General features: G+C 34.9%; 1 protein-coding gene across 1 annotated transcript in view; it reads right to left on the bottom strand.

Annotated features, from left to right (window-relative positions):
• The window catches only part of MED13 (mediator complex subunit 13), a 97,185-nt gene that overhangs the window by 26,625 nt on the left and 48,483 nt on the right, over positions 1-22,077 (bottom strand). Inside the window, exons 10-16 of the mRNA XM_070390561.1 lie at positions 15,746-15,959; positions 14,394-14,475; positions 12,585-12,706; positions 10,810-10,900; positions 10,461-10,675; positions 10,055-10,251; positions 8,406-9,322 (exon numbers count right to left, since the gene is read on the bottom strand). Coding sequence (XP_070246662.1) covers positions 8,406-9,322; positions 10,055-10,251; positions 10,461-10,675; positions 10,810-10,900; positions 12,585-12,706; positions 14,394-14,475; positions 15,746-15,959 — 1,838 coding nt within the window. The remainder of the gene's footprint in view (positions 1-8,405; positions 9,323-10,054; positions 10,252-10,460; positions 10,676-10,809; positions 10,901-12,584; positions 12,707-14,393; positions 14,476-15,745; positions 15,960-22,077) is intronic.

Consider the following 22,077-nt stretch of genomic DNA (forward strand, 5'->3'; position numbering starts at 1 on the left):
ATATTTTACACAAACAGAACTGTGTATTGATATGTGTTTACATAAAATCTAGAAAAAGCTATCACTGGCTAAGGTTGTTTATCATAATCAAATGGGGAACTTTTATAAAACACATATACAGAGCTTACCCTGAGAAATTCTGAGGTGAGTAAAGTTCAGGAATTTACAGTTTGATTTTATTTTTTATTTGTTTTTCAATAATAGAACTATTTTATTAAACATATGAACGTACTTATTTTGTACAACACGCATTTCTTTCTTTCCTCTGCCGCAGGAAGCCAGCACTCTAGAACCCCATGTTTATAAAAACACACTTTGGCAGCTACTATGACAAGGTGAAAAAAGTGCAATTCCGAAAGTAACAACACATAACCAAAGTGGGGAACAAAAAAAGGCAGAGGTGAGTGGGCCCAGTGCTGCTCATCTTCTCTCAAGAGCAAACAATTTAAGAATAGAAACTCTTGAGCATTATTTAAGCAGTACTGCCCAACTCTCTTGGTAGCATCTCTTTCAATTCCATTTATCTTGATGTTGTAACTAACTAAACTGTTACTTCTTTAAGAAATTCTGCCCTAGTTTATATCCTTTTCAGTGGCCCATATCCCTTTGAGCTTCAAAAACACAGAAGTTGCTCAGTCGTGTCCAACTCTTTGCGACCCCATGAATTGTAGCCCACCAGGCTCCTCGGTCCATGGGATTTTCCAGGCATTGGAGTGGGTTGCCATTTCCTTCTCCATACAGTTTGATTTTAATTCAGAGAGATTCTCATTCGCAATCTTTCATTATTAAAAACATATAACAAAGACCTACTATGGTTCAGGAATTATGCTAGCTGCTGGGAATACTGTGAAATACATGCTTATTCATGTCTTCAGGGATCTTATAATCTTGTGGGGAAGAATGCATAAACAACAATATAACTGCCAGGTCTCAAAGCTGAAATCTGGTTGGAAAGCAATGGTTTTAGAATATATATTTTTAAGAGTGATCATGAAGAATAGATATTCTGTTGAGTAGAACAGAAATAAGCATCCAAAAATAAAACTTCATATTTACAGTCAATTGATTTTTGACAAAGGTGCCAGCACAATTCAATGTGAAAAGATAATCTTCTCAACAGATGGTTCTGGGTAACTTGATATTCATGTGCAAAAGAATAAAACTGAATCTCTTCCTTACATGATATATCAAAGTTAATTCAGAATGGATCACAGACGTAAATATAAGTGATAAAACAATAAAACTCATAGAAAAAAAAAACAGAAGTAAATTTTCATGACTCAGGATTAAAGTCTTTTTAGATATGGCACCAAAAGTACAAACCAAAAAGTACACAAGAGAGTAATACACTGAACTTCATCAAAATTAAAAACTCTTCTCCTTCAAATGATAGCATCAAGAAAGTGAAAAGACAAACCAGAGAAAAGGAGAAAATATGTGCAGATGTTAAGAAACTTATATCCATAAGATATAAAGAACACTCACAATTCAATAATGAAAAAACAAAACAACCTAATTTAAAAATGGGCAAAGGATCTGAAAAGACATTTCTCTAAAGAAAAAATACAAACAGGCAATAAACACATGAAAAGACATTCAGTATCATTAGTCATTAGGGAAATGCAAATCAAAACAATAATGAGATAATATTTCACAATCCTGTATGATGATGATGATGGTAATAATTACAAATGCATGAAGACAAGTGTTAATGAGAATGTGGAAAAAGTGGAACCCTCACACACTGCGATGGGGATGTAAAATGGAGCAGCTGCTTTAGAAAAGAGTCTGGCAATTTCTCAGAAAGTAAAACAAGAGTTATCAAGTTCACTCAAGACTAATAAAAATATATGTTTACATAAAAACTTGTACACAAATGTTCAATGTATCATTATATTCACATCAGCCAAAGAGGGGAAACAATCCAAATGCCCATCAACAGATGAATAGGTAAATAAAATGTGGTATATGCCTAAATAGAATATTATTTGGCAATAAAAATGAATTAAGTACTAACACATGCTACAACCTGGATGAACCCTGAAAAATTATGCTAAGAAAAAGAAGTCAATCACAAAAGACCATATAGTGTATAATATTATTTATATGGAGTATATAAGAGGCAAATCTACAAAGACAGAAAGTAGACTGATCATTGCCCAGTGCAAGGAGCGGGTGGTTGGAGGAAAACGGGAGTGATCGCTAATAACTACAGATTTTGGGGATGATGAAAATATCCTAAAACTGATTGTAGTGATGGCTACACAAGTCTGTGCTAACTAACCATTCAGTTGTTCACTTCAAATGGATGAACTGTATGATATGCCAAAGTTGCTTAAAGATGAGTGATCATGCAGTGGTGTAATGATGGGCCTGGGGCAATTTTTACTTCTATTTATCTATATTATTTAGATTAACTTTCTTTTCAGAAAGTATGTATTTTTTTATAATTAGAACAGAGCTCTTCCTGTTTTGAAAAAAATAAACATTGCCATTAAATTACAGACTCTTAATACCTTCTAACAAATATTTCAACACCTTGGACTTCTGGACATCTACTACATGCCAGGTACTATTTTAGGTATTTGGATATAACAAAACAGACAAAAATCATTTCTTGTACACAGAACTTGCACAGAGTGAACCTAATGGAGTGAGAGATAATATTTAATATACTATACAATATGTTTAGAAGGTAATAAGCAAACACTAGGGGGAGAAAGCAAAAGCAGCAGGATGGGGAAGATGAAGAGTGGTTTGCAATTTTACACTAAGATGATTTCTGACAAAAGTAAAGAGATAAGAGGGTTACTCATGTAAATACCTGGAAGAACAGTGTCCCAAGCAGAGGAAAACAATTGGGGCAAAGGTACTAATGTATTAAATCAGAGCTTGCTACTATTTAATGAAGCTGTTATAATTTAATGAAAAAGTACTCCATGATTGAAAATTTAGGTTTTATAGCATGTTTACATTGAAATTTTAAACTGAAATATAAAGATATTTCTTTTTTGTTTTGAATTATTTTCTCAATGTAAGTTCTTAGGATAAAATTCATCTTTATGGCTGCAAAGTTATCTGTTTATATCAATGTTTATTGTTATTAAAAAAAAGTGCTCATTAGGTAAACAACCCAGTATTTGTCACTTGTTGCTGTTGTTCAGTCGCTCAGTCATGTCCGACTCTTTGTAGCCCCATGGACTGCAGCACGCCAGGCTTCCCTGTCCTTCACGATCTCCCGGAGTTTGCTCAAACTCATGTCCATTGATTTAGTGATGCCATCCAACCATCTCATCCTCTGTCACCCCCTTCACCTCCTGCCTTCAATCTTTCTCAGCATCAGGGTCTTTTCCAATGAGTCAGCTCTTTGTATCAGGTGGCGAAAGTACTGGAGCTTCAGCATCAGTCCTTCCAATTAATACTTACAGTTAATTTACTTCAGGACTGACTGATTAGATCTCCTTGCTGTTCAAGAGACTCACAACAGTCTTCTCCAGCACCACCATTCAAAAGCATCAGTTCTTCAGCACTCAGCCTTCTTTACGGTCAAACTTTCACATGCATACATGACTACTAGAAAAAACCATACCTTTGATTATATGGACTTTTGTCAACAAAGTGGTATTCTGCTTTTTAATACGCTGTCTAGGTTGGTCATAGCTTGTCTTCCAAGGAGCAAGTGTCTTTTAATTCCATGGTTGCAATAATCATCTAGAGATTTTGGAGCCCAAGAAAATAGTCTGTCACGGTTTCCCCATCTATTTGCCATGAAGTGAGGGGACCGAATGCCATGATCTTCGTTTTTTGAATGTTGTGTTTTAAGCCAGCAAACTCTCCTCTATCACCTTCATCAAGAGGCTCTTTAGTTCCTCCTTCACTTTCTGCCATAAGGGTGGTGTCATCTGCTTATCTGAGACTGATAGTTCTCCCAGCAATCTTGATTTCAGCTTGTGTTTCACCCAGCCTGGGATTTTGCATGATGTACTCTGCATATATTTCTGTTTCTACTTTATTGACTATGCCAAAGCCTTTGACTGTGTGGATCACAATAAACTGTGGAAAATTCTGAAAGAGATTAGAGTACAAGACTACCTGACCTGCCTCTTGAGAAACCTGTATGTAGGTCAGGAAGCAACAGTTAGAACTGGACATGGAACAACAGACTGGTTCCAAATACGGAAAGGAGTACGTCAAGGCTGTATACTGTCACCCTGTGTATTTAACTTATATGCAGAGTACATCATGAGAAACGCTGGACTGGAGGAAGCACAGGCTGGAATCAAGATTGCCAGGAGAAATAATACCTCAGATATGCAGATGACACCACTCTTATGGCAGAAAGTGAAGAAGTAGTAAAGAGCTTCTTGATGAAGGTGAAGAGAGTGAAAAAGTTGGCTTAAAGCTAAACATTCAGAAAACAAAGATCATGGCATCTGGTCCCATCACTTCATGATAAATAGATGGGCAACAGTGGAAACCGTGGCTGACTTTATTTTTTGGCGCTCCAACACCACTGCAGATGGTGATTGTAGCCATGAAATTAAAAGACATGTACTCCTTGGAAGCAAAGTTATGACCAACCTAGACAGCATATTGAAAAGCAGACATTACTTTGCCAACAAAGGTCTGTCTAGTCAAGGCTATGGTTTTTCCAGTGGTCATGTATGGATGTGAGAGTTGGACTATAAAGAAAGCTGAGCACCAAATAATTGATGCTTTTGAACTGCGGTGTTAGAGAAGACTCTTGAGAGTCCCTTGGACTCCAAGGAGATCTAACCAGTCCATCCTAAAGGAAATCAGTCCTGAACATTCATTGAAGGACTGATGCTGAAGCTGAAACTCCAATATTTTGGCCACCTGATGTAAAGAGCTGACCCATTGGAAAAGACCCTGATGCTGGGAAAGATTGAGGGCAGGAGGAGAAGGGGACGACAGAGGATGAGATGGCTGGATGGCATCACCAACTCAATGTATATGGGTTTGGGTAAACTCTGGGAGTTGGTGATGGACAGGGAGGCCTGGCATGCTGTGGTTCATGGGGTCGCAAAGAGTCGGACATGACTGAGCGAATGAACTGAACTCGGCATATAAGTTAAACAAGCAGGGTGACAATATATAGCCTTGACGTACTCCTTTCCCAATTTGGAACCAGTCTGTTGTTCCGTGTCCAATTCTAAACTGTTGCTTCTTGACTTGCACACAGGTTTCTCAGGAGGCAGGTAAGGTAGTCTGGTATTCCCATCTCTTGAAGAATTTTCCAGTTTGTTGTGATCCACACAGTCAAAGGCTTTAGTGTAGTCAATGAAGCAGATGTTTTTCTGGAATTCTCTTGCTTTTTCTATGATCCCGCGGATGTTGGTAATTTGATCTCTGGTCCTCTGCCTTTGCTAAATCCAGCTTGTACATGTGGAAGTTCTCGGTTCATGTACTGTTGAAGCCTAGCTTAAAAGATTTTGAGCATTACCTTGCATTTTCTATTGCTTGGCAAATAAGTGCTTTTTTCTTTTTTTGAGGTATAACTGACATAATATTAGTTTCAGGTGTACAAAATGATGATGCATATGTATTGCAAAATGATCACCACAGTAAGTCCAGCTAACATCCACCACCAAATACAGCTGTAAATTTTTTTTTCTTGTGATGAGACCCTTCATCAAAAGAAGATGAGTTGGTTCTTAAAAACAAATAGTAAAACAAAATACCACTAATGCTACTCTTGCTATTATTACTACTGTTACTACTACAAATATCTGAATTCTTATTTTGTGCCAAGCATTCTATTTTATATGGTCTCTGTTTATTTGTATTAGCTCATTTGATTCTCTTAACATTGTATGAGGTAAATACTATCACTGACTATTTCCAGATACTGAGACAGAGATGAAATAATTTGCCCAAGGTCATAGATTATAGTGATGGAGCCACATTTCAAACCCAAGTAGTCAGTTCCATGGCCTATGTTCTTAATTACTACTTTAAAAATCTATGTATTAAATCTGTATCTATATGTACATTAAATCCACCCCTATAGATTTTTAAAAATAAATCTATGACATTTATTTATACTTCTTTAAAAATTTGATCCTTGAGTATAGTGAGTTTGATGAACCATCAAACTAGATCATGAACAAAATTTAACCACTGGTTCATGCACAGCCCTATCTTATTCACACATTTTCTTTAATGATAATATTATGAACAACTATGATCTCACAGACCAAGAAGTAAAGCTGAGGGATATGATTCTATCCCTCAGCTTTTAAGAATTAACTACTATCCTGAATTCTAGCTGCATCTGAAAAACACATTTAGTTTTGCCTGTTTTACACTATAAAAAAAAAAAAAAATCTCATATAAAATCTTCTGGGACTTGATTCCTCTCCCTCCCCTCATTACTTCTAGTAAGACTCATCTATTATAATAGTTTTATTCATTTTCAGAGCTTATGTAAGATTCCCTCTGTACTGTTATATCTTAATTATTATCCATTCTCTTGTCAATGGGCATTTAGAGTATTTTCATCTCAAACTTTTACTGCAGTTTTAGTAACAGACTTTAGTTTACTTACAGATTCCAAGCAGTCTATAAGTAATTTAAATATAGGATATCTTCCTATCTTCCAGAATACCAAGCACATTGTTTTGCACATGTGTCAAAAAATGACTGATTAGCAAATGACATAAGGGACTAAATCAGAGTTATTAAATGGCACCTATCACCTAAGAATATAAATTCTTAACAAAAACACATGAAAGACAGCTAGAAGATAGGTAGGTTTCAGGAAAGACTAACTTCCTGTGTAATTACCAGAAGTGGTATACTGACACACCATTTTAAAAGTATGAATCTCCTAGTGGCTACATCTGGGGAAAAAAAGAAAAAAAAAAACACCTTATTGCTAACTTTAATAATGGCAGCTTATACAAATTCATTACTTAACTGTGTGATAAGTATTATGTTAAGCAACTCAAATGGATTAACTCGATAACTACATATAAATATTTGATATCAATGATCATTCTGTCTTTCAAACATTTCCTATACTTGGCTTCCAGTATACCATACTTCCTTGGTTTTCTTCCTACCTCCTTAATTTCCTACTCTGGACCCTCCTCTTCTTCCCCCTCTCTAAATGTGAGTCCTACCCTTAGACTTCTCTACCTACAGTCACTCTCTAGGCTGTCCCATGCAGCTCCACAGTCTAAAACACTGACAGGGGCCATGTAGGTGTCACATGCTCAGTCATGTCCCAATCCTTTGAGACTCCACGGAGGAGGGGTTGCGACCCCCTAACGGGCTCCTCTGTCCATGGAATTTTCCAGGCATGAATACTAGAGTGGCTTGCAATTTCCTTCTCCAAGGGATCTTCCCAATCCAGGGACTGAACCCACATCTCTTATGTCTCCTGCATTGCAGGTAGATTCTTTACCCACTGAGCTATCACTGGGAAGCCCCAAAACACTGCTAACACACTCACAAATTTTTTAATCTCTAGCCCCAACCACTCCTCTCAATTTAAAACTTGTATTTCCAAATATGCATTTGGATAAGTAAGGATCATCTTACTTCTTTGCTCAAAACTGTCCAAGTCATCTCGGAATAAACCATAAAGGCCACAGTTAAACATGGTCCATAAGACTCCACATGACAGTGGTGCTCAGCCATCTCTTAGACTTCCACCTGCTACCAGTCCCCCCATCACCCAACTCAATCCAACAACAGTGCCTCTTTCCTGTGTCTCAAACATTAAGCACATTACTCATGGTCTTTGCACTGTCTGAAAACACTTCTCTCGTTTAGCCACACAGCTTACACTCCCCCACTCTAGGTCTTTGCTCAAATGCTGTCCCTCAGTAATATCTTCTCTAAACATACCTCTAAAGTAACACATTTCTGTCCTGTCTTTTTCTACTTCTTTCCCTGCTTCTCCTTCAAAGCAGTTGTCACTATCTGATACCATATAATTACTTTCATTTAAATTTGTTATTTTGAGTCTTATAGGCTCAGAAAGGGCAGGAAATACGTTTGCTTTAATATTGTAGTTTATAAAAGAACAGTCCCTGGCATATACTAGTTGCTCAATAAATATTTAATGAGTGAAAGAATCCTGAACAAAGCAGACAACCAACAATTTTCTGCTAATTAACATGTGCAAAGTACCTTTTATACTCCTACACAAGTACATAATTACAGATTTATAATAACCATACTTTTGTTGCTGAAATTAAACTAAACTACTCGGAAGTCCTTCCTTTAAAAGTGTCATTCTTGAAGGAGTTTTAAGTGCAAATTTAAGTGTCTCTATCAGCTAAATGGGAAACTGTCTTTCTTACCTTTTCTTAAGAAAGAAAAGTCATACAACTAAAACACAATAGAGAGAAAAACTACTTCATTAGCATACTTACCATTTCTTTTGGACCAGGGGTGTAAGCATGAACTTTTCACAAGTGCTTCATCAACTTTGCCTCCTGACATGTTATCCATGAACTGACGCCCATGTTCTAATGCAAGGTAGCAGTCATTGCAACAGTCCCGCTCTTCAACACGTACCCAATTGTTAGTTACACCAATTTTGGGAAAGGGATCTTGGTCTGCAGCTCCGAAAGGTGAAAATAAATTAGTGCACTGATCTTGTAGCAATAGTATCAATTCATCAGGCAATTTTTCGGATTCCTTTAGTCCTCCATTAACATGTTCAGCAGAAGTGGCCCTGAGAGCTTCAAAACGTTTTTCTGCTTCTTTGCCACATTCTGTGTTGCGTCCTATGATATCTAGTTCATCTTCTAGAAATAATCCTGAATTGTTGCCAAACTTCCTGTTCATGACAGCACTGAAGCCACAAGTACACCTATACTGTGCTTCCTGTGTTGGATCTGGAATGTAAACTCCAACATCGGCACCCTTGATATTCATGTTGCAAACACAGATACAGCAACTATCAAAGTTACAGTCTTTAAACAAATTCATAACTGATTCTGAAAGAATGAGGTTTACATAAAGACTGTGTGCTTCAGGGATGGAAGGAACAGTTGCAGGTTCAACAGAATTAAGGGGTCTGCAGGTGGATGGGGTGGAGGCTGGTGAATATAAGTCTGAATTTTCATATTTGACTGAACCTTGAGCGCTAGCCGGTCCACCAGCTCCACGAGGAGTCCTTGGAGTCCTTGGGGTCCTTGGAGTTGGAAACCTAGGGGTAGACGGAGAAGGAAGAATTCCTGCTCCACTGTTACTAGGAGGTGCACTGCTAGGAGGCATCCCAAAGGAAGTATGAGTCTGAGGTGTATAAGCAGGGCCATATTCTTGATCCATAGTACTTCCATCACTAGCGTCATCAGGGGAAAAGAAAATAAAAAAACATACATAAAGGAACATATTAGTAATGTGAAATACAACTAAAAATGTCCCAAATATTTCTCAGTAACACTGAAAATTATGAAAACACAGTTGGTTCAAAAATTGTTAAGTACAATTAAAATATATGTTTGGTTAATATATCCACTCCAGGTGATTGTTGTGTGGTGAAATCCAACTAATTAGTTCTATGATAAATACAATTTGTATACATTGTTCCACATCTATATATCCATGATTACTATCTCTACAGTTCTTGTACTAGAAATACTCATACTTCATCGATTCTAAGACGCCATTAATTGTTTAAAAAAAAACCCCTGATTTTAGAGATCTTTATGGGTAGAAAAGGACAGTGGCAATTTTAAGATGTTACCAATTATAAGACACCCCAATTTCAGAGATACTTAAATATAAAAAGTGTGTGAAATATGGCAAATATACAAATAAGTGTGATTAGAATTTTAGACCAAAACAAAAGATGCTTCCAAATACTAAGTTTTCTCATCTTTTGTGTTCCAATACTTTACTTTAACAGTACCAAACACCATTAGCAGCTATTAATCAGAAGATAATTTTTAAAAATTTTCAAAAACCAGTATCTTTTTCCAGATGCCAATATATTAGGTGTTAATTATTAAAAAAAAATTAAAGCTACACAAGTATTCATATTCTATATCAATAATATAAATTTAAATCATACCCCTCTTTGATGAATGGCATTGTAGGCCCTGAAGAAAGCAATTCTAACTTTCCAACAGTCCAGCTCTGACGGTAAATACACTCTTCTGGCAATTTGATAGGAGGCAGACACTGGCTTGGTAGAGTTTTTAGAGGTGCAAACATGGAACATCCCACTAGAACCTGACAATTTTCAGGCTTATACACATAAGAAAAATCCTATAATATAAAAACATCATTTTCAGCATCTTGTCTTTCAAGGGGAAAAAACAAAGTAACTCTAACCTTTTTCCCTTTTTCAAACAGAATAATAAAATGTAAATATAATTCTACTCTTTCATTATGAAAGGATTTTTGAATATAGCAGTAAACCAATTCTATATAAAATATAGAAGTGAATTATTTTTCTAGAAAAATAAAATACTTACTTTAATTTCAGAAGGTTTTGGGCTACAGAATCCTTCATCAACCTCAATTTTGAACTGTGCTCCAATACCAGAACTATTTCCTTCTAGAACAGTTCCTCCAGGTGTTGTATCCATACTACCATATTCTTTATTATTCATATTCATTGGGGAAAATCCCATAATATGTTGTTCCAATGATGGTGGTGTAGGATACATTTTATGAAGATCTGCAGTACCTATATTTAATAAAACACACATTTTAACATAAGACTAAAAAGAAGTTATTTTGTGTATAAAAGAAAGGGATGGGAAACATTATTGAGATTAAAAGTTTGCAGATATATCTGGAATACAGATTTGGTAAGCTTACTTATGCAAGATAATGGGTCCAGATTTCCTGTCTTTGATTCCTTGCAGCTGGATTTATCATCTGATCCATTCGCCGATTTTTTAGATCCAGGCTATTAAAAAAACACACACACACACATACATACATATTTCTCTGAAATTTAAATCCAGTGTGATCAAGATAGTAATCATTTGTATGTAACTTGAAAGTAGAGCCCATTTGTGTCGCAGCCAAATATCTACTAGATGCAATTTAAAGACATAAAAAAACTTTAGGTATCAATAATCCAGATTAGTTTCTCTAATGATTATAACAATACTCCAAATTAACAGAGAGGAAAAAGTTCCTTCATAAAAACAACCATTACTTTCAAAACACATTAAAACCTATTAAAATAACAAAAAAATAGTAAGAAAACTTACAGAATTTGGGAACTGCCTCTTAGTAAAAGATACTTATAAAGCATCTGTCTCTTTAAACAAAAGACATTAAAGATTCCTATATAATCAATAACCTCTCCAAATTCCTTTTACATTTTTATCTTTCCTAATAATCTTCTTGCCCCTACAAATATACTACAAAAGATTAAACTAAGCAAAACTCCAGAAAGGTCTTGTACGACAAAGCAACAGTATCCCTAACTAAAGGCAAATTTTAATACACTGAACAAAACAAGTCTTAAAATCTCCAATCAGTCATCAGTGTTGTTAGAGCTGACAATCTGGTTCCTAAAACAAAGTGGCTAACAGGATACAAGGAACCAAACTGTCAGCTCTAACAACACTGACACATCAACAGCAGCAGGGAGAAAGTACAAAAGTATGAGTATTCAGGGACTGTCGTTTAGTCTCTAAGTCATGTCCGACTCTTTGCGACTGCATGGACTGCAGCCTGCCAGGTTCTCTATTCATAGGGTTTCCCATGCAAGAATACTGGAGGGGGCTGTCATTTCCTTCTCTAGGGGATCTTCCCGACCCAGGGATCAAACCCATGTCTCCTGAATTGGCAGGCAGATTCTTTACTGCTGAGCCACCAGGGAAGCCCTGTTTTCAGGCATATATTTACCTAAAATACACTACATTGTGGGATGTGGAGTAGAAGTTTATGTATAGTGATCCCTGCATTATATCACTTAATTGAAGAGACCAAATGTACAATAGAAGTCTCCAAGCTACCTTTATACAGATGAAAAAGGAATTCCCTTTTATAATGCAATACTCGATTCATTAATTTCTCAGAGATTTCACATTCTGAGTGATAGTCGCTCAGTCATGTCTGACTCTTGGCGACCCCATGGACTGTAGCCTGCCAGGCTTTGTCCATGGAATTCTCCAGGCAAGAATACTGGAGTGGGTTGCCATTTCACATTCTAGGGACTCTCATTTTAAGCTTTAATTTCTTGTATCTTCACCTTTCTCTGCAAATGGGTGTTAAAGATTAAATATTACTTTTTCTTCGTCTTTCACTACTATAGTATATAGATGTCTTATAATAATGACTGTGGTACCAAACAGAGAAGGCAATGGCACCCCACTTTCACTACCAAGGGCCTGGGTTCAATCCCTGGTTGAGGAACCAAGATCCTGCAAGCACCACAGTGGAGCAAAAAAAAAACCACCACCACCTGAAACATGAGGTTAAAAAAAGGATACCAATTATAGAAATTTTATTTCAAAACATTTCCTATTGTTCAGGGCTAAAACATAAAATTCAAGTCACATATCACTTCTAAAGAAAAACTTTTATAAAATCAAGGAAAATAAATTATAATTGTAATCATTAATAAGGATACTTACTGTCAGTTCATCTTCATCAGAATTAAAAAGATTATCAAGGTCAGTATAAGAGACAGCCAGGTCTGAGTCATAAATCAAACTGGTTGATGGAGGTCGGGCATGACCAGCAGGGCGGGGAGCATCTACATATGGCAATTAGAAAAACAAAATAAAAAATTCTACTACTGACCAAGTAAGTATTATTCTATTTATTTAAGCTAGACATGTACATTTACATTTATAAGGCTATTATGCAATAAGAAATTCTGATTTGTTTAAAATCCATAGATTTTTTTTCATAGAAATAAAAATTGTAAATATATGGTGATATCTTTCCAAGGAAGCTCACCATATATAGGAAGCTCAGGTTATATAATCCATAACATAGCTAAGTAACCTACATTAATAATGCATCAAATAAAACTGTTAGGACAATAGAATTAAACAGACATTTTTAGTTTCCCTATCTTTCTGAAACACAAAGGAAGCACAGAATAATTAAGCTATCTAGTTATGTCAGAGAGACTATTTTAATTTGAATTCCAATTCCAGCACTAACAGTATGACAAGAATTAAATGTGAGAGAATGCATTAATGGATAAATCACTTTTGCCCAGTGCAGGAACTTAAGTACTCACTTAAGTACCTCTTAGTTAAGTTTCATTTCAGTTCTAAAATTTTATTTTCCTTTTTGCTTTTCTCCCCAGTTTTAGTGAAAAATATGACTACTTTAGAAAAAATAAACATACAAAGGATAGTTATATTCCACCTGCATTCCCACACAAGGAAAAAAAAGCAGTTGGTGTATAAATCTTCCAAAGCATCCTTAGGATGGTTAAACAACTTGAAACAACCCTCTCTTTCAGGAAGATTAAGGTCACTTTCCAAGTGCCTTTGCAAATCCATCCTAAAGATTCACTAAAGCAGTAGTTCTGAAATTTTAGTGTGTAAAAGTCATCTGGAATACTTATTAGACACCAAGATTCCCAAGTTTCACTTCAAAAGATGTTCAGCGTCAGATGGTCCACATTTTGAAAAAGCCACACTACAGGCACAATTACACAGTCCCTTTATCCTAAGGTAGGTAAACAGATTAAAAAACCTCAATAGTTAACTCACCAAGATACTTAGAACCACTGACCATTAAATTTATTTCATGAAAGACCATCATCTCTTCCTTATTTAGATGGACGTTTTTTCCTACTTCGTTTTTGGCTACAGAGTCTGATGGATCCTCCCTTATTTATTCCAAATGCTAAAACAAAACTGTCCTTCATAGACACATACCAAAGAACAATTTCTTTTGCCTCCATCAAAAGTTAAGCAGATCTTGTAAAAGAAACAATACAACCCATCTCTCTTTTCTACTTACAAGGAGGACAAAACAGACACTTTCAAAGTGGAGTCTTCAGTGTACCTCCAGTGCTGAAAACAGTGCTAGAAAACTGTCAATATTAAGGACCTCAGCAATAACTGTTCTAATTTGGGGGGAGGGGGAGAAAAGGACAACCAAATTACAGTAAAGTCTAATTCATAAACTGAGTTTTCATAACTGAGAGGGATCTTAGGTAATGATCTTATCCTATCTCCTTCTTTTACAGATAAGGGAGTTATTTTTATTTGTTAAACACAGGAAAGAAGCTCCACAATTCAAAACAGAATTTCTATCACCTGAGCCTCCTTCTCCTTAAAATCCATCATTTAAAGATTAGTCCCTTTCTATGAGACATGAATTATGCAAAAAGGAATACTAAAAGTCCAAGAATATCAGATTACTTTAAAGTAACAATCCTGGAATGCAGTATTTTGACAGGAAAATAAAAGTTTTACCTTGCTTGATAGAGGGACTAAATAATGACATAGCATCTTCTTCATGTGATAACACTGTAACACTAGATGGCCCATCTTCTACCTGCATACAATATTACATATTAGATGGAAATACATATTTTACCAATAATAAAATATACCAATTATTGAGTAGCTATGTATTGATCCAAACAGTCCATCCTAAAGGAAATCAGTTCTGAATACTCACAGGAAGGACTGATGCTGAAGCTGAAACTCCAATACTTTGGCCACCTGATGCAAAGATCTGACTCATTTAAAAAGACCCTGATGCCAGAAAGATTGAAGGTGGGAGGAGAAGGGGACAACAGAGGATGAGATGGTTGAATGGCATCACCGACTCGATGGACATGAGTTTGAGTAAGCTCTGGGAGTTGGTGATGGACAGGGAGGCCTGGCATGCTGCAGTCCATGGGGTCACAAAGAGTCGGACACAAATGAGTGACTGAACTGAACTGATATACTGATCATTCTGCTGGGTGTTCTACAGACATTATCAATAACTCTCACAACTAACCTACAGGATAAGTAAGTATGTTCACCTTACAGATGAAAAATACTTCTATAGATAACACAGGAAATACAACTGATATGTAGTGGAGCTGGGATTTCAAACTAAATCTGTCAAGTTTCAAAGTCCACGTTCTTTCTACAAAATCTATTACCTTCCCAGCTACTTGTTTTCATATTTACAAAAGAACAAAATGTCAAGTACCTGGCACACAAAAAGGCTAAGCAAAACTTTGTGAAATGAATTCTTTGAATTAAACATATGACTGGGTACTTTTTGTAATTTTATAGCCTTCAATTTCCAATTCTGTGTTTAAGGCAAAACTCTTCTCTAGCAGAGTTATCTTGTACTTAACAGATCCTCAAATATTTGATTTAAAAATATTTTAAAAACACTTTATTAACATAAGCTTACTTCTTGGGTCACATATTCAAAATATCAATCACTGTATTTTATAAACACAGTGATGTGTATTTTACTGCATTTTTGAAAACTGTTAATTCACTTACAGCATAGTTTAACTCAGAATCAAAGCAGTTCATCTACCTAAGTGTTCTGATTTCAATATAACAGAAATTAATGTCCTTTTTCTCTAATCTCAAAACTTTTATAATAAAGATCTATTCATTATCATCAGAGACCAGTAATAATTTCAAATCCATATAAGCTCTTAAATTTTGTACAATGTGCCTGATTAATCTATTTTTAAGAAATGTTTTTCTAAGTTAATGATGAATCAATCTTTTTTTAAAATGAGAATTGTGGTACCATATGCAGAGCTACAAAACATTAGTGACACTTTGGTGTACTTTCTCTTACTCACCTTGTGTTTTTTTCCAGCTTCTCTTTCATTATTTTGTCTATCTTTCTTATCAGGAAAAAGGAATTCCTCATCTCCTTCAACGAATGCATATGGATCAATTTTAGGTTCTTGTTCTGAATCAGATGCTATTGCTGAAAGATACTGATTTTTAATTTGATATTGCTGCACTAATTCATCAGAAACTTTTAAAGGTTTCTTACATTGCACCATTAACCTGCATCAAAAAACAAAATTAGAAAAATTAATTATATTCTCCATAAAAGCATAAAAATTTCTAAAGTGACTATCACAAAATTTTCAGATTTTCTTAAAAAAAAAAAAAAATATTTAGAGATGATCTAACTTGCAATCCTCCATTTTACAAATGAAGAAACTGAGGCGTAGAAAGGTTATGTGATTTACTGAAGTCTCAAATTCAGCAACAATGAAATAGAGCTAAAATCCTGGTCTCAGTCTTTCACCCAAATGTGTTGTCTTTTGGTAATCCACTCCATTCCCAAATACTCAAGTGCATTACCCTGTACAAATTCAATCACTTGAAAGGGATTCATATCTAAACTGCTTCAGCACAGGAACTCTCAAAATTTGCACTAAACAGTGAGACTACTGAACTTTTATACAATTTATACCTTTATATAATACCTTTATAATAATTTATATCTACTTCTACACAGTTTATACCTTCACACCTTTATACAATGAAAGTGATTATCCTTTTCCTACTGCCATGAGTGGATATACTTTAAGTTTAAAAAGTTTAAGAGGCTGATTTGTATTTCATGAAAATAACAATTTGTCAACTGTAAATAATTCTAGCAAAACTTTTATAATGTCAAGTGGAGTTTCAGCACAAGTTATCTCAGAGGTTTTTACTAATCACATTGGAAAATAAGTTATTAGTCTTCTGGTTCCACTTCATGAATGATAAAAGTACCTCTATACTCTCCTAAAATATCCAATAAAATGACAAAGGACAACAGAACAGCCAAGACAACACTGAATTAAGAAAGATGAACTACTAGAAACAGAGACCAGAAAAAAGTGAAATCTAAGGCTTAGCAAAAGAAGTCACAACAAACTGATCGCATCACAAAACCCTGGAAATGATCATCAGGACTTTTACATGTCTGAAGACCAAGGTGCTTGGTGAGTGTGAATAGAAAAATGATTCATTTTCGGTTTGTATGACACTTTTAGACTCCTAAATTCATTTTCTCTATGGCTCGCAAAGCTGAGATTCCCACACTACTGTAACAATGGCAGCCCGGCTTCTAGTCAGATAATGCTTAAAATCCTGCAATGACTATTTTACCCTGAGTAAAAAACAAAGTCCTTATAATATCCTATGAAAGCTTTCCATGATCTGTCTCCCCTTTTCCCTTCATCTTCTACTATTCTATTCCTCCCTCTCTCACTGTTCTTTCAAGGGCTTCCTTGATATTCCTCAACAGGTGAGACACACTCTTGACTGTTCTTTTTATCTGGAACTTTCTTCCTCCAAATATCTGCATGGTCAACTCCCTCACTTCCTTCAAGTCATGTCACCTATTTATGAGACTTTATTTAAAATAAATCCACTATCTCAACATTGATCCCCCTTATCTGGCTTTACTTTTCCCTCCATAGCATTTATCTCTTAATATACTATGTAATTTGCTTATGCTCATGGCTGTCTGTCACTCCACTAGACTATAAGCCTCTAAATGTCAGGGATTTTGTCTGTTTACTGAACTATCCCAAATGCCTAGAGTAGTGCCTGGGACATAGTAAGTGTTCAATAAATACTTGCTAAATTAATACATGAAATCTAAAAGCCACAGAGGATTGAGATACTGTGTTTGCATTAATAATTCTAAGGTACACTATGTTGTACTTTGAAGTAAATCATCTTTATTTGTCAGAAAATGATACTACTGCTGCTCCTTGTCTGTCCTGGATATTAAGACAAAAAAATCATAAGAGAAATAAGGTTTGGAATCAATGAGGTATTTGCTAGTTTATAAACTATCTGAATGACAGAGCTACCACAGCTAGCTAATCTATTCACCAATGTCCAGCACTAGAAGCACTCTATACCCTATAAACTAAGGTTTGAAATAGAGGCAATCAAAAGAATAACTGACATTTTCTCACAATGCTATCAAATATGATATATGTCACTATAATCTCAATGTGCCTCAGATTTATCCTCAAACTGAAATCTCAAATATACAAAACCTTTTTCCATAGGAACACAGTGCTAACCCAACTGTCAATGGGGTATATGTTCTACAGTTTATCTATTAGAATGGTTCTGTTCTATAAATAAGCATTTATTTCTTAAGAGAAGTTTTCTATCTCACCATATTAGATGCTAAATGTTTCCTGAAATGTCTATCAGATACCAACATAAATCATTAAAATAGTATTTTTATCTACTTTGACATGCATTTTCTTATTTAATACTTAAAAGTCATGAAACAGGAACCAGAGGGTGTGCTCTCTGACTTGGATGTGAAAATTATGTTGGAAGAAATGGTCAGATAGTGGCAGGGTTAGGGCAGGGAAGATTTTAAATATGCAAATACACATAACTATTCATAGGGGGAAAGTATAAGAACCTACCCCTCATCCCCAGTCACTAACCTGAAAGACTACTCTGTGTTGAGGTGAATAAAACAACTATTTCCATATTAAGTTGTCCTCTGGCAGAAGCAGAAAAACTGCCACACTGTTCACATAAGTAGTTGTTAAGCTAGTGGGCAGTAACATTAAAAAGAAAAATCCTACTGCACAGGGCTCTTTTAGGAATAAAAATGAGTAAACCAAATGCAATACCTAAAGACAACTTTTTGTTATTTTATTGAAGGGTTCTCACAGCAAAGAACTGAAATGAAGTCAATGATATCAAGAGTATCAAGTCACAATAAATGAAAAATGTAAATTATTTACATTATACATCCTTCTGTATTTAAATCTGATAAAAGAAATAAAAACTGTGATTTTTTTTTAAAGATAAGCCAGATTAAAAACTCAAGTTAGCATTTCATCACTATCCAATTATAAAGTATACAGACACTTTTGTGAACAGGAACAACACACCTCTCCTTTTCTAAAAGGAACTTTCACATAAAGCCAAATTGTTAACTACAGAGATAATTTCAGTCAGATATAAAAGTAAATACAGACAAACTGGAAACGAATGATTAGGTACAACCATGAACAGGAACCTTTGTAATGCCCAAAGCAAACCAAAATTACTTTTATTAATTAACTGTATCTCCTTCTTTTCACTATGACAAAGCAGTACACTACCCTAAAAAGTATTTGTAGAGAATTTAACATGGCTTACAGCTTATGCTTTTATATCTTTATTCAAAAGAAATTCTTTCAGACAAGATGTAACAATATTTTAGAACTAGCAATTATAAAAAGAGGTAAGCTATAATTTAAGAATTGTTAATGAAGAAATTAATTTAATAAATCTCAAAAAAATTAATAGTACCTTTTCTAATACCATCTCCAATATTCAGAACCAATCCTTAAACTGAGTCAAGCTAGCTGTCAAAAGTATAGCTGTATTGCATTAAAGTAAGATATCAAATAAGGAAGAAAAACAATCTTAAAAAGAAAAAAAAACTTAAAAGATTTAGAATACAGTAAATCAAAGCAAGTTTACTTCATCATAGACATCTTTCTATGAAACAAAGTAATTAAAATCTATCTTTTAGAGATCAAATAATGCATTATAATAACTATATACATACAATAAAAATCTGATATATCACTGATACAACATAAAAGCTAATTCTACTAATGGACATTATGGTTAAGATATCTTGATATATCCTTAATACTGACCAAGACTTCATGATAAGAACTATGCTCAAGTACAGTTCTTTGTTCAGGGTTTAGAAAGATTCCTTGTGAATCAGAATAGCAGATTATTTTAAGCTGTCACAAATTCTACTAAAACTAAACTCTTGAAAAAATATGTCAAAAAGCAACTGTAATGTTTCTTGGCAGAAATTTTGCTTTTTAAAAATATTTACAAGGTCTTAAGCTACTATTCTAAAATAGATGTTATCATTAACAAAGAAACTATAATCAGACACAAAAAGAAAATAAAGATATTTGTCAAAGATGTGTATATCTTGTGTGGGAGATATGCTAAGCTCCACCCAACCTCTCTCTCCTCCAATTAAATTCTAACAAATCAGAAAAGGAATTTTGCTTTAAAGTGGCTACTAAAAAATGCAGTGCTGGATGAAGCACAAGCTGGAATCAAGTTTGCCAGGAGAAAAATCAGTAACCTCAGATATGCAGATGATACCACCCTTAGGGCAGAAAGTGAAGAGGATCTAAAGAGCCTGTTGATGAAGGTGAAAGGGAGTGAAAAAAGGTGGCTTAAAAGTCAACATTCAAAAAACTAAGATCATGGCATCCCGTCCCATCACTTCATGGTAAATAGACAGGAAAACAATGGAAACAGTGACAGACTTTATTTTCCTGGGCGCCAAAATCACTGCAGATGGTGACTGCAGCCATGAAATTAAAAGATGCTTGCTCGGTGGAAGAAAAGCTATGAACAACCTAGGTAGTGTATTAAAAAGCAGAGACGTTTCTTTGCCAACAAAGGTCCATCTAGTCAAAGCTATGGTTTTTCCAGTAGTCATGTATGGATGTGAGAGTTGGATCGTAAAGAAAGCTGAGCGTCTAAGAATTGATGCTTCTGAACTGTGGTGTTGGAGAAGATTCTTGAGTCCTGTGGACTACAAGGAGATCCAACCAGTCAGTCCTAAAGTAATCAGTCCTGAATATTCATTGGAAGGACTGATGCTGAAGCTGAAACTCCAGTACTTTGGCCACCTGATGTGAAGAGCTGACTCACTGGAAAAGACCCTGATGCTGGGAAAGATTGGAGGCAGGAAGAGAAGGGGATGACAGAAGATGAGATGGTTGGATGGCATCACTGACTCGATGGACTTGAGTTTGAGCAAGCTCTGGGAGTTGGTGATGGACAGCGAGGCCTGGTGTGCTGCAGTTAGTGGGGTCACAAAGACTTGGACACCACTGAGCGACTGAACTGAACCGAGCTACTAAAAAATTTGGCATCAACTCCTGCACATGAAGCCTAAGAATAAAGGAAATGCTTAGAAATGATGAATTACTCTTCACAAGTGGCCATCACCAAATAAAACTGATTAGCAAAATAAAGAGTATGTCTTTCTTTTATCTACTTATTATTAATACCTATTACAACCCTTTAATACCAATCAGTGGAAAACTTCATTTATTTATGCCAAATGTAAACTGAATTGCCACTTAAACAAAAATAAAGGTCTAAATTTCTCCTTCATTATTTCCTAAAAAAGCATACATTTGTAAAAGTCAACTAGTATAAAGAAACTTTTTATTTCCACTGATGCATTCTTGCCACTCTGTATTATAGATCTATTCTAATTGGCCCTAAGATTCTTTAGTCTACTCCACATCTATAAAATCCATCCATCCCTACTGCATCCTTCTAATTTCCTAGGAAGGTCCCTGTATCACCTTATAAACAATAATTTGCTACTCTATTATACAGTTCCACCCTACTCTTGAGATTTCATTTCTCATCATGACATACCAAATCATTGAGCAGCACCCTATAATCTTTCCATACTAAGCTACTTAAAGCTTCTGATCTCTATAAATGGAATTATTTTCTACTCTGACTCTGTGTTCCTACTATATTGTATATATATCTGTATCAGAGAATTTAATATTATTTTCTGATTATAGATTATAGATCTTAGATTATAGATATAGATTATAGATATAGATATATAGATATAGATATAGATATAGATATAGACTATAGATTATAGATATAGATCTTATTTTCTTATGTATCAGAGAATTTAATATTATTTTCTATTAGATTATAGATTATAGATCTTAGATTATAGATATAGATATAGATATAGATATAGATATAGATATAGACTATAGATTATAGATATAGATCTTATACTCCAACATCTTATGGCATCTTGTATGTTACAGAAACTTCAGTTTTATTCAAATTGATAATGCATCTTTGAGGAATATGAATTTTAAAAAGATAATCTTCCTACAAAAGGAGAAAGAATAATGTAGGAGTTGCAACAATCTTCTAATTAATTAACCTCATTAAAATTAAGTGTTATACATTTAAAGACTTTCAAAACTCAAAGTATTGAAAAGGATGATAGAAATTTACAGTGACTGGGTAATAGGAATTCACAAAATTTTTTAATATAAAACAAACTAGGCTTTTGAATGGATTACTATATGGCCAGAAAGGTGTTTGACATATTACATCTTTG

The sequence above is a fragment of the Bos mutus genome, chromosome 19 (genome assembly GCF_027580195.1).
Source record: "Bos mutus isolate GX-2022 chromosome 19, NWIPB_WYAK_1.1, whole genome shotgun sequence".
In the NCBI taxonomy this organism is placed as follows: Eukaryota; Metazoa; Chordata; class Mammalia; order Artiodactyla; family Bovidae; genus Bos; species Bos mutus.